Here is a 13,335-nt window from a genome sequence, read left to right on the forward strand (position 1 = left end):
GTTTATTTTCACTTTTATTTCCCTTTCCTGAAGAGACATAGCCAAAAAAATACTGCTAAAACTGCTCTCAGGAAGCATACTGCCTACATTTTATTCTATGAGTTTTATGGTTTCAGATCTTACATTTAAGTCTTCAATACATTTTGATTTTATTTTCATATATGGTGTGAAAAAGTGGTCTGGTTTGATTCTTTTGCGTGTAGTTGTCGTTTTCCCAACACTGTTTATTGAGGAGGCACTCTTTTCCCCATTATATATTCTTTGTCATAGGTTAATTGTATCAGACATTTAAAAAAATTTAGATGAGATCCTGTTCCTAGAGTGCAGATGCCATCAGCAGCTTTTCTCAGAAAGGAGAATCTAAGATTTCTCCTTTTTACTTTGTAAGTTCTCTTGTGCCTCATGTAGTACTTATATACTCTGAGGGTGAGCTCCCTCCCTTTCTCTTGCTCTGTCTCTCTTTCTCCCCTCCTCTCTCTCCTTCTATTGGTCTGTCTGTCTCTGGCATTGATCAGAAAAGGAAAGTGAACAAATACCCAGAATTTCTGAATAAGCAAGAAATAAAGGAAAAACATTACCTGGAGAAGCAGTGATGACAAGGGTCTTCTCATGGTCCTTGTGAGGTGGAGTTTGTTCTAAGGCAGACATACTGGGAAGACTGACTGAGCTGCTCACCAATGTTAGAAAGTTAAAGTCAAGTCTCTCAGTTGTGTCTGACTCTTTGCGACCTCGTGGACTGTAGCCCACCAGGCTCCTCCATCCATGGGATTCTCCAGGCAAGAATACTGGAGTGGGTTGCCATTTCCTTCTCCAGTGAATCTTCCTGACCCAGGGATCAAACCCAGGTGTCCCGCATTGCAGGCAGACGCTTTAACCTCTGAGCCACCAGGGAAGCCCATGGTCAGTGGAGAAAAGCTGCTGATGGCTTCTGCATTCTAGAAACAGGGTCTCATCTGTCTGTTATGGAGGAGTATGCAGCCATCAGACAGGAGTTGCCCATCTTTCCTTTCCAGCTCAAATCCCAGTCTTTACCCTTGCTCTCTTGGGAGGACATTTTCCCTATTTTTCAATCAATGCCAGTCTGTCCACCTGTGTCAGGAAATCCTTGCCTCAAACTTTCTCCATGACTTTGGTGCAGTAACTAGCCCTTCCCTAGGTTATATTTTCAGTTCTTCTTTAAAAAACAAAAAAAATCTCTCCCTTGATAGGACTCTGCTCCCTCCAAATCCATCATTCTAGTTGTCCCTCTGTATTTCCTTTCTTTTATCAACTATTTTTTGGAGGTTTTTATTTTTTTCCCTCTACCAGCTAAATTGTCTCCATTCACTCACTGTCCACTCATCCACTTTCTCCACTTGTCCACTTGCTCTGCCCTTACCACTCTACCGAATGTGCTCTCTCAGAGATTATTTCTGAGATACACATTCTGAATGCAGGGGCTTCAAGTCTTCATTTTTCTTGATTTTTTTGCAGCCTTTGACCAGATCCCCTGCCCCTCCCGCACACCTTGAACTGTGATGCCCGGCTTCCACTCTAGCCCATCTCTCTCAGCACGTTGTCTGTCTGCCTGTCCTCAGCCTCCTCCTCTGAACCCCACCCAAGACCCAGCCCTTGGTCTCCTTCGTTCTTTCTCAGTAGTTTCTCCCTCTGCATCTTGTCCAGCTCAGCAGCTACGAGTGTCTCAGCAGTATGGACCACGTCTAACCTTTCCAGTACCAGAGCCCATCTTTCTCTTCATGGAGTCCCATGCTTACCCATCGATGTGTCTGTCACTTTTAGGTTCCTTCACCCCGTTATTCTGTCTCAATGTGTGTGTTCGTCACTCAGTCAGTCGTGTCCGATTCTTTGTGACCCTTCTATCTCTATAGCTTTCCCCTTAACATTTTGACTAAAAGAGGTTCTGGTAAAAATGTCCTTAACATTTTGACTGAGATTCTGGTTAAACATCCTGTGATAAGCCATAATGGAAAAGAATATGAAAAAGAGTATACACACTTATGTGTGTGTGTATAACTGAATCACTTTGCTATACAGCAGAAATTAACACAGCATTGTAAATCAATTATACAGCAATAAATTTTTTTAAAAAAGATTCTGGTGAAAGTAAGCATTTTACTCAGAATAAGGGAAAACTCATACATTACCACCTTCTCTCGCACCCCAGCAAAGACCCATTTTTTGTTTCTTCTCCTTTGTAACACTTAACACAATTTCACTTTGACTCATTGGGTGAATATGTCTTTAAGGTCAGGCTCCACTACCCTGCAAGAGTCGACATAGCACATACGATCCGGTTCGCTGCTCTGCCTTCTGTGCCAGTTACAGGTCTTGGCGTGCGGCAGGTGTGGAGTAAATTTTCGTTGAAGGGAAGAATGAATGAAGTAGGAATTGACCATTAAAGATTTGCTAATGAGCTATTAAACTTTAGGTAACTGAGTTTTTTACATTTTCCTCAAAATATATGTTTGTTTTTTTAAATAAGTAATGCTATAATGATTCATGTTCAATGTTCTTGGAGAAGTTTAAGGATAATTTTTATAAATCAGTTTTATGTTAGTGATTTTTAAGGAGATTTGAATGGTTGCTGCTGCTGCTGCTAAGTCGCTTTAATTGTGTCCGACTCTTCGAGACCCCATGAAGTGCAGCCTACCAGACTCCTCCGTCCATGGGATTTTCCAGGCAAGAGTACTGCCGTGGGTTGCCATTGCCTTCTCCGATTTGAAGGGTATCTGTTGGTGATTAATGTTCCTTTAATTTTCTGTTTTCATTTTCATTGTTTATTTACAGCTAAGGCATTTCGAGTATTGATTCATTCGTTTAGCACTGTTAGTGTTAATCTTTTCAAATGGTTTGTTTTCTGATTATCATAGTAAAATATATTCATTACAGAAGGTTTAGTCCTACTTAATATCCTCAGTTAAAATTTGATTAATTTACTTACACACTTTTAAATATGTATCTGGGGATTCCCTGGTGGCCCAATGGTTGAGGATCTGCCTGCCAGCACAGGGCACATGGGTTTGATCCTTGTTTCTGGATGATCCCAATTGCCACTGAGCAACTAAGCCCCCGAGCCACAACTGCTAAGCCCACGCGCCGCAACTAGTGAAGGCCCCACACCCGGGAGCCTGTCCTCTGCAACAGGAGAAGCCACCCGCAATGGGAAGCCCAAGAACTGCAGCTAGAGAGTAGCCCACCCACCCCCAGCCCTCAGCAACTAGAGGAAGCCCCACACAACAGTGAAGACCCAGCACGGCCAAAAATAAATAAATCCATAAATAAATCTTTAAAAATATTAAAAACAGTTGAAATATGTGTCTGCACACATACACACTCATTGTTTTCTCTGTATAAGATGGGCTCTAACTGTATATAGTAACACGTGTATTTACCTTATACTAAAAGCTTTTTCTTTGAAATATCCTCCTCAATGAGATGTGCTCTTCAGTGGTTTCATGGTGTTACCTTGTGTGAATGTATCATCCTTTATTGAGTGATTCCCTCAGCTTAGCAGTGTTACACCTGTTGTATAATATGAGGCAATTGAGGTTCACTTAAAATATTTTAAGGTAATATACTTTTCAGTGAACATACTTTATTACTAATGAGTTAGCTGTTAGTGAGAACATGTTTATATCGCCAATGTATTTGCTCCGTCACCCGTAACAAAATATCGTAGACCTTCTTGCTGTGTCCTCACGTAGCAGAGTCAGAGCAAGGAAGCAAGTACTCTTGTGTCTCTTATAAAGGCTCTAAGTCCTACCGTGAGGACCCCATCCTCATGACCTCATCTGCATTTCATTACCTCCCGTTATCTCCATGTAACGTCATACTGGGGGTGAGGGATTTCAACATATGGCTTTTGCGGGGCTGGAGAGGAGACACAATTCAATTCATGGCAGTCAACAGTGAGAACTATTCAGACGCGATTTGTTTTTACCTAAGTAGCATTTTACCTAGAGATTTGTTTTTACCTAAGTAGCATGAAAAAGTTGGTTTAAAACTCAACATTCAGAAAACTAAGATCATGGCATCTGGTCCCATCACTTCATGGCAAATAGATGGGGAAACAATGGAAACAGTGAGAGACTTTATTTTGAGGGGTTCCAAAATCACTGCAGATGGTGACTGCAGCCATGAAATTAAAAGACGCTTGCTCCTTGGAAGAAAAGTTATGACCAACCTAGACAGTGTATTAAGAAGCAGAGACATTACTTTGCCAACGAAGGTCCATCTAGTCAAAGCTTTGATTTTTCCAGTAGTCATGTATGGATGTGCGAGTTGGACTATAAAGAAAGCTGAACGCCAAAGAATTGATGCTTTTGAACTGTGGTGTTGGAGAAGACTCTTGTGAGTCCCTTGGACTGCAAGGAGATCCAACCACTCCATCCTAAAGGAGATCAGTCCTGGGTGTTCATTGCAAGGACTGATGTTGAAGCTGAAATTCCAATACTTTGGCCACCTGATGCAAAGAGCTGACTCATTGGAAAAGACCCTGATGCTGGGAAAGATTGAGGGCAGGAGGAGAAAGGGATGACAGGATGAGATGGTTGGATGGCATCACTGACTCAGTGGGCGTGAGTTTGAGTAAGCTTCGGCAGTTGATGATGGACAGGGAAGCCTGGCGTGCTGAGATTCATGGGGTCACAAAGAGTCGGACATGACTGAATGACTGAGCTGGAGTAGAATTTTAAAAATTGGGATCTAGAATTGTTCTCATTTTATCTGTAGGCAAGATTATCTGAAAATCTTCATAGAAAAAATAAAAATTACTCAAAATTGCTTATTCATCATGGGATGTATAGTTAAATTATGCATTATTGGCATAAAATGGAACTGTGAAATTGCATGAAATTGCGGAAATGATTGTACTATCTCATTCCACGAATGTTCATAGTTCCAGAAAAATTGCAAATGGCTCTTAATGTCTTTTAAAATAGTTTATGAAAAGAGACGTTAGAAAATTTCTTTTTCCTATGTGGAAAATGATAGCCAATTTTATGGATGATTATGATCACTTACTGAAGTTTCTTTTAAAATTAGTCTCGTTCTCTCTGAAAAATAAGTGATACAGCTAATAAGGAGGCCTCCATATCTTAAAATGCTTTATATATTTTTTAAAAAGGTTTATATAACATCATTTTAAAATGTCAGTGATAAGTTGACCTTATAACAACATCACTAGGGTAGAATAAGTATGATCCCCATTTAACTGAGAAACTTGAAGCTTGGAGAAATTATTTTACCTAGGGTCAAAATTTCAATTTGAGTCCATTCTATTACTTCAAGTCATATATCTTTTATGTGTTCAAAGAACATGGAACCATCTGTATTACCTTTGTCTGAGAAATAGTATTTAATCAGAGAAACATACTAGTAATTAGTTACCTAATAAATGCAATTATGTAGAAAAGCGAGCAATTGGAAAACTTTGTATAGTTAAGGTACTTAACTCATTTAAAAATAATATAATTAAATAGTAGTATATTTTAAATTATTTATGAGAGCACTGCTAATTGTACTTGGCATAAGTACAACTGTTATTGGCACTGTTAATTGTTATTGTACTTGGCATCTTTTTATTGTTCATTTGTCAATTTTTAGAAATTTAACATTGCTTTTCCTGGAAGATACAAATATATCTTGTATCTTCAGTATGATACTATATTTATTTTGTATAATATATTTTCAGAATCACATAATTGGTATTCTCTCTGTATGGTACGAAGCCTGGACTGTTTAGTAGAGAGTAAACAAAGCTAGTGCAAAATCATTAAAAAAATTTTTTTTGACTGCCAGTTTTGACTGGTAAGATAGCTATGTGTAGTTTAGAACTATGTATAGTTCTAGAACTCTACCACGACAGTGGGAAAGCAGCTTTAGGCACACATGATGGAGTGGGCATAGCTTTGCTCCAATAAAACTTTGTTTACAAAGACAAGCAGCAGCCATATCTGGGTTACAGGCTCTAGTTTGCTCATCCCTGCATTAGAATATAAAATGAAATAGAAAGCCTCACCACAATATTTCCCTATTACTTATCAGATGTTTTGTTTTCTTTTCTTAAATTCTGTTTTAATTTAATGCTTTAATTCATAACCTCTATCCCCTTTAATTTCACCTTTTTATTCACATTTTTGTGCTCCTGAGCTTTTTGTAATTTTCAGCTACTTTTCTGGGCTCTCTAACATTGTCACCTAACTGTCCAGCCTTCTGGTCAGGAACCCCCAAATCTAACCATACTAACATTTACTGAGTTTTAGGAACGAGTGGTAGTAAGGAAATAGTGACATTGGGTATGAAGAAAAAAAATAGAATTCCATGGATGTGGGTGGTCTTGGAAGACTTATTAAGAGAGGTAGAACTTGCGCTGACTCTCAAAGACCAGAGGGAAATTAGGAAAAAAGAGAAGGGTATTTCAATAAATAGTTGACAGGGGGAAGCTCACATATTGCTGCCCTCTCCCTTTTCATCCCCAGTTATATAGGATTCCTTATATATTCCTTATATTCCTTAGTCTGGTCCTTTTCAAGATCATTTCAAGCATAGTGAAAATGTGTGACTTGTTTTCTTTGGGAATGGCGTCTCCTTGGATGATCTCTTTTCTTCCACACACTTAGTAAGATGAAGAGGGAATGCATGCAGACATGCCCCGGGAAGGTCTGCAACCTATAACCTAGACCAGCTCTGTTTTAGGCCCTCTGGCAGATGGACTTCTCTCTGGCCAGTGGGTGTCTTTTTTCATAGTGCCCCCTCCAGTCTTTTTTGCATCTGTGTGGTAGACAGGTATCACCTTGAGGGAAGGGAATAGGAAACCACCCAGCCTTCTTGGTTGTAGGCTACCTTTAAGATTAAATGTGTAAATGAGAGGAGTCTTCCATGGGGATCTGTGTTAGCTCATTAGGAACATAACTTGGAATTTGAAATTAGGTTTATTCAAAAAAAGAGAGACACTGTGAATAAGCTTTTATTTCCCTTCCGTGCACCTAGCTTCCTGTGGTCCTTGTAGGAGAAAGGGTAGTTGCGGCCAGACGGAAGGTATCTTGCCATCTCTCAGTCTGTTTTCCTTTGGTATTATTGCATGTCATTCATGCTGTGAGAAAATAGATGCAGCAGGCCCAGTGAAGTACGGTCAGGGGACTGGGTGTCTAAGACAGAGCCCTGAACAGAGAGAGTGAAGTCCTTGCAGTGGGGTAACTCCAGGGTGGATTCTTCCTTCTGCCAGTGTAGCTGCAGGCCTAGCAGGTGCCAGCCTAGATTCAGCAGCAGGATCTGGAATGCCCGGGACCTGTGGAGAGCCAGGTGCTCCATCTCAGTTGCCTCAGGCTGCATAAACAAGTTCTCCACAAAAAGGGCCACTTCTGCATCATCATTTTACATTCTTGTTTTGTATTAAGCTTTGAAATCTGGTATGTATTTTATCCTTACGTGTGTTAGTCACTCAGTCGTGTCTAACTCTTTGCGACCCTATGGACTGTAGTCCGCCAGGCTCCTCTGTCCGTGAAATTCTCCAGGCAAGAATACTGGAGTGGGTTGCCATTCCCTTCTCCAGGGGATCTTCCCAACCCAGGGATTGAACCTGGGTCTCCTGCATTGCAGGCATATTCTTCACCATCTGAGCCACCAGGGAAGCACCTGCGTAATTGCAAATGTATTTGGTGCTGGGTTTCATTTCTAAATCCAGAGTAAGATCACATTAAAATGAACAAAGTTCCAGGACACTGATTTTTAGCTTCTGGATTGTTGGAGTGTATAGTTGTTATGTTTATGTCTTTTTACTTCATAAAAAGAGTAGGCACATCTCTAATAAGTCTTAAGTAACAGCTGTGGGTATGTCTGTTGGACCCCAGTGCTATAACGAAAGACGTAAAGAGTGGGAGTGTTACTATAAAGGGAACACATTGTCGTTGGAATTAGGCGAGGAGATCTCAGCGGAATCATTAAAACACAAGGGTGAAAATGCAAAGAAAGACCTGTACTCAGAACACTCTGGCTCTAGGAATTTGGCTTGCTTGGAAGCAGAAGGAAAATTAGGCAGTGAATAAAACCCAGCATTTGATAGGGGAACACAAAAGGGCTAATTGAATTTTGTGAGACCACTTAGGAGTGAAAACGATCAGATTTAAAAACAGAGCGTAAGGGAATTAGAAAAGGAAATGTCTACATTTAAAACATACCAGACTTTAAGCAGTTAAATGAGACCTTTGGGAAGACCTAGAGCTTCCCCTAATACACTGTATTTAGTTGCTCAGTTGTGTCCGACTCTTTGCGACCCCATGGATTGTAGCCCGCCAGGCTTGACACTGACAGCAGCAATCCTGGGAGGCTCGGTGTGCTGATATAAATCCTTTTGGAAGAGGTCATGGGGTGGAGGCCATTACCCCTATTATCAAACCATAGTTTGGCCTCAGATCAACCTACTGGGAGGGAAAACAGCCCCACCCATCAGCAGAAAATTGGGTTAAAGATTTACTGACCATGGCCTTGCCCACCAGAGCAAGACCCTACCATCAGGAAGCTTGCACAAGCCCCTTATCCTTATCCATCAGAGGGCAGACAGAATGAAAACCACAGTCACAGAAAACTAACCAAAATGATCAGGTGGATCACAGCTTTGTGTAACTGAAGGAAACTATGAGCCCTGCCATGTGAGGTTACCCAAGATGGATGGGGCCCCAGGAAAACTCCATTCTCATAGACCAGGTAGCCGTCTTTGTCAGTTTGCTCCTGTTTCATTTCTAGGAAAAAAGAAATCCTTAATTTTGAATGCTTTAAAATTCTGATTAAAAAGTCTTCAAATGCATATTTTAAGACTGGGCTAAGTAAATTTGCCAAGTAAATCTGTGAGTACAAAAGCAATGCATGAAGTTTTAGTATTTAGTATTTATCATAGCCAATATTATGTACATAAAAAAATATCTACCCAAATGAATGAATTAACAATTAGAAAATAATATGGTTTACAGGATTCTTCTCCCTTTTTCTTTAAAACCATGCAGGTAATATATGCTTTGAACACTAAAAATGATGAGCACGAATCTGCAATTCAAGCCCTCAAGGATGCTCATGAAGAGGAAATCCAACAAATTCTTGCAGAAACAAGAGAGAAAATACTGCAGTATAAAAGCAGAGTAACCGAGGAGTTAGACCTTAGGAGAAAGATTCAAGTTTTAGAAGCATCCTTAGAAGATCACATAAAAATGAAGCAGCAGGCTTTGACAGAATTTGAGGCTTATAAGCACAGGGTGGAGGACATGCAGCTTTGTGCAGAAGCCCAGCATGTCCAGCGCATAGTAACCATGTCTAGAGAGGTTGAGGAGATTAGGAGGAAGTTTGAGGAAAGATTACGGAGTTTTGGACAACTCCAGGTACAGTTTGAAAAAGACAAACGGTTGGCGCTGGAAGAGTTGAGGACCGCTCACAGACGGGAGATCCAGGAGCTGCTGAAGTACCAGCAGGATCACAGCGCCTCGGTCACCAAGGGGCAGGAGAAGGCGGAGGAGCTGCACAGGGCGGAGGGGGAGGCCTTAAACAAGGCCCTGGAGGGGCTCAGGCTGGAGCGGGAGCAGCTCATTGAGGACTATGAAGGCAAGTTGCAGAAAGCTCAGTCCTTTTATGAACGTGAGCTGGATACTTTGAAAAGGTCACAGCTTTTTACAGCAGAAAGCCTCCAGGCTAGCAAAGAAAAGGAAGCAGATCTTAGAAAAGAATTTCAGGGACAAGAAGCAATTTTGCGAAAAACCATAGGAAAATTAAAGACAGAGTTACAGATGGTACAGGATGAAGCCGGAAGTCTTCGTGACAAATGCCAAAAGCTTCAAATAGCACTGGTTACAGCGGAGAACAACGTTCAGGTGAGTAAAGAATAGTACATTCGACACGTGGATTTCTTTTCCCCCCAGTTTTGTCATTTTCTTTTTGATTGGGCCACTTTCCCTCCCCCCCATTTGGCATTTTTTCCACTTTTGTGAGAAAATCAATGGAAGGGTAATCTTTATTAGGACTTTATTTATTTTTACTAGGACTTATCTGTAGCTCAAACAGTGAAGAATCTGCCTGCTATGCAGGAGACCGGGGTTTGATCTCTGGGTTGGAAAGTTCCTCTGGAGAAGGGAATGGCAATCCACTCCAATATTCTTGCCTGGAGAATCCCATGAACAGAGAAGCCTGGCAGGCTACAGCCCATAGGGTCTCAGAGAGTGGAACACGGCTGAGCAGCTAACACACACACAATCTTTATTACCCTGTAGCTGTCATTTCCTACAATTTCAGATATTAAAGGCCCCAGAAGATAAGCTTACAACCTTGTTGATTGTTTACAAGAGGATTTTATTTAAATAATATATTAATATTTTCCCAGTGATCTGGGAAGTTTAAAATATTGGTCTTTACATTGGTCTTTACTAATGATGGTCTGTACATTCCTTGATATCCACACACTGAACAAAAAATTAAGATTGCTTTATAAACCTGAATTAAATAGGAGTACGGAACAAGCCTGAAAAAAAAGCCAAAGAGTCTCTATGGAAAGTCTCTTAGTTTATTGGCATAGAAAATTTCATAGGTGTGTTTTTAATATCTGTGCAGCATTTAAATATATTAGAAAGGGTTGCATAGCCAACATGAAGATCACAAGTTATGTGTCATGGATACAGACTGAAAACTCTAGGGATTGTTAAGTTTAACTTTTGAGTAGGAGATAGTTGCTGCTGGGAGTTTGCATGAATTATTTAGCTTAGTATCATTCTTATTGATAATGGCTATTTGATCTTTCATAGGTTCTTCAAAAACAGCTTGACGATGCCAAGGAGGGAGAAATGGCCTTATTAAGCAGGCACAAGGAGGTGGAAAGTGAGCTGGCAGCAGCCAGAGAACGTTTACAACAACAAGCTTCAGATCTTGTCCTCAAAGCTAGTATGTCCGACCACAGTTCTTAGTGTATTCCTCAGCTAAAACCAACACTTAACTGTTAATTCAAGATAAAACTAGCCTTTTTTATTTTCTCATATTTTAAAATTATTTAGGTTCTAAATATGTTAAAGGGTTCTGTTATGTTATTGATTAATCATAAGAGAAGCAAATGATAACTTTTAGGAATGTATTTCTATAAAAAAATTAAGATTTATAGGTTTTTATTATTTTTTAAAGTCTTTATTGAATATTTGAATTTATTGAATTTAAAGTATAATTTCTATTGTATGTTTTGGTTTTCTGGCCATGAGGCATCTGGGGTCATAGTTCCCCGACCAGGGATCAAACCTGTACCCCCTGCATTGGAAGGCAAAGTCTTAACCACTGGACTGTTAGAGAAGTCCCAAGAGTTATAGGTTTTAGCACCAATAAGGCAGTCACTAAAAGAAAAACACTCTTAAGAGGCTACTTTGTCCTTTTAAAACATAAATATTTTAAAGTGCTTAAATTAGTGGAACTGTATTTCAGTTATAGCAGCCTCATTTCATTTGGTTTATTAATAAGGATCATTGCGTACTCTGAAGCTGGGCTGCCCCTCCTGATGTGACTCATGTGCCCAGAGGAGGAGGGTGACCCATCTCAAATCTAAAGTGACATTTTGCCGAGGTGTTTGGTGACCCCAGGGAGGCCTTTGAATGAGTTCTGTGAGGATGTCATCTGATTGATTGATTCATCAATCAATCAATTCAATCAATTGAATCCCAGATTACCCTGCCCCTGAAGTAGCAGATTTTGAACTTCTGTGTGTATGAGAATCACCTGGACAGCTTGTACAACCACAGGTGCTGGGCCCCAACCCCAGAGTTTCTGATGAGTAGGTCTGGGGTGGGCTTCATTTCTGACTGGTGGTCCCAGATACTGCCTGTGTTGTTGGTCCAGGGCACTTTGAGAACCACTGTTCTAACACTTGCCTTGAGAAATTTTTCTCATGTTCACTTTTCACCTCTCTAGCTCTGCTTATATCCTCCCCCTGCCCCCACCCCCTTTTTTGCTGTTGCCGTTTATTTCAGTTTTTCATAACCTTGCTCTTCTTATCTGTCTCTTACTCTGCCTTCGTTCTTTATCAGATCTGTTGTCTAAAACAAATTTAGTTTCAACCAAACTGCTGCCTGCCATCTTTACTTGCTGCATACAGATTTCTTCCTTTTTATGTTAGAATTTGGGGAAAAAAGATTGGCAAAGAATAAGTTACTCATTTTAGTGCCACAGTGCTACTCAGCATCTCTTTGTTTTACTCCCAAGACTTTTATATGTACCCTGAGGAGTTGTTTCTACTTCAACTTAAATAGCTTGAAATCTTCAGAAATGGTTGGAATGGTCCTTGGTGCAGGGAATAGCATCAATGATGTAATACATATTGTAATAAGTACTTGGATAATAAGTATTTCCAAGGTCAGTATTTCTCTTGAAACCAAAGAATTGTTTGTACATGCAGACCATTTGTTTTACTTAGCTATTAAGTGCATTGTGTCATTAACTATAAACTATTTTGTACCACAAGGTAACAGATTTGAATCTCGGGCTTTCTTTGGGGATGTTAGGTCATATTGGAATGCTTCAAGCAACTCAAATGACCCAGGAGGTTACAATTAAAGATCTAGAATCAGAAAAATCAAGGGCCAATGAAAGATTATCTCAGCTTGAAGAAGAAAGAGCTTTTCTGCAAAGCAAAACTCAGAGTCTGGATGAGGAGCAGAAGCAGCGGATTTTGGACCTGGAGAAGGTAGAGTCTTGGAGGAACCCCCTCCCCGCTGCACCACCCATGAAAGGAAAGGAAGAAAAGTCCAGTTTTATTCTTTTTCAGATGTGATTTAGAGTGTTTACTTCTGTTTCATAGTAACAGGCTATTTCTTAACTATAGTAATTTTTCGTTTTTATTTTGAGGAAAGGTATAAAGCTGGATTATCCCATATTGGGTATATGTTCAAAATATTTTTGATAACAATCTGTAATGTAAAAACTTAGGACATTTCACCCTATTTCAGGCTAGAAACTGAATAGGTGCGTGCTAAGTCGCTTCAGTCGTGTCCAAGTCTTTGCTACCCTGCGTACTGTAGCCCACCAGTCTCCTCTGTCCATGGAATTCTCCAGGCAAGAATACTGGAGTGGGCTGCCTTGCCCTCCTCCGGAGGATCTTCCTGTCATAGGAATCAAACCCATATCTCTTATGTCTCCTGCATTGGCAGGCGGGTACTTTTACCACCACACTACCTGGGAAACCCCTAAATGGAAGATACATTATGGTTAATCATACTTACTTTTCTATTCATGAAACATATTGTGTATACACCTAGGAAATGTCTATAAAACTGAAAAGGATGACTAGAACCATTCCCTGAAAATACATATACCAACATACTGAAT

The 13,335-nt window shown here is 40.2% G+C and overlaps 1 protein-coding gene across 8 annotated transcripts in view; it reads left to right on the forward strand.

The window, feature by feature from the left end:
- Nucleotides 1-13,335, forward strand: part of FAM184A (family with sequence similarity 184 member A) — a 120,293-nt gene that overhangs the window by 42,164 nt on the left and 64,794 nt on the right. For all 8 annotated transcript variants that reach the window (XM_043439550.1, XM_043439551.1, XM_043439548.1 and 5 more), the window contains exons 2-4: nucleotides 9,000-9,854; nucleotides 10,779-10,914; nucleotides 12,513-12,694. In XM_043439550.1, the coding sequence (XP_043295485.1) occupies nucleotides 9,000-9,854; nucleotides 10,779-10,914; nucleotides 12,513-12,694 (1,173 nt within the window). The remainder of the gene's footprint in view (nucleotides 1-8,999; nucleotides 9,855-10,778; nucleotides 10,915-12,512; nucleotides 12,695-13,335) is intronic.

The sequence above is a fragment of the Cervus canadensis genome, chromosome 20 (assembly GCF_019320065.1).
Source record: "Cervus canadensis isolate Bull #8, Minnesota chromosome 20, ASM1932006v1, whole genome shotgun sequence".
In the NCBI taxonomy this organism is placed as follows: Eukaryota; Metazoa; Chordata; class Mammalia; order Artiodactyla; family Cervidae; genus Cervus; species Cervus canadensis.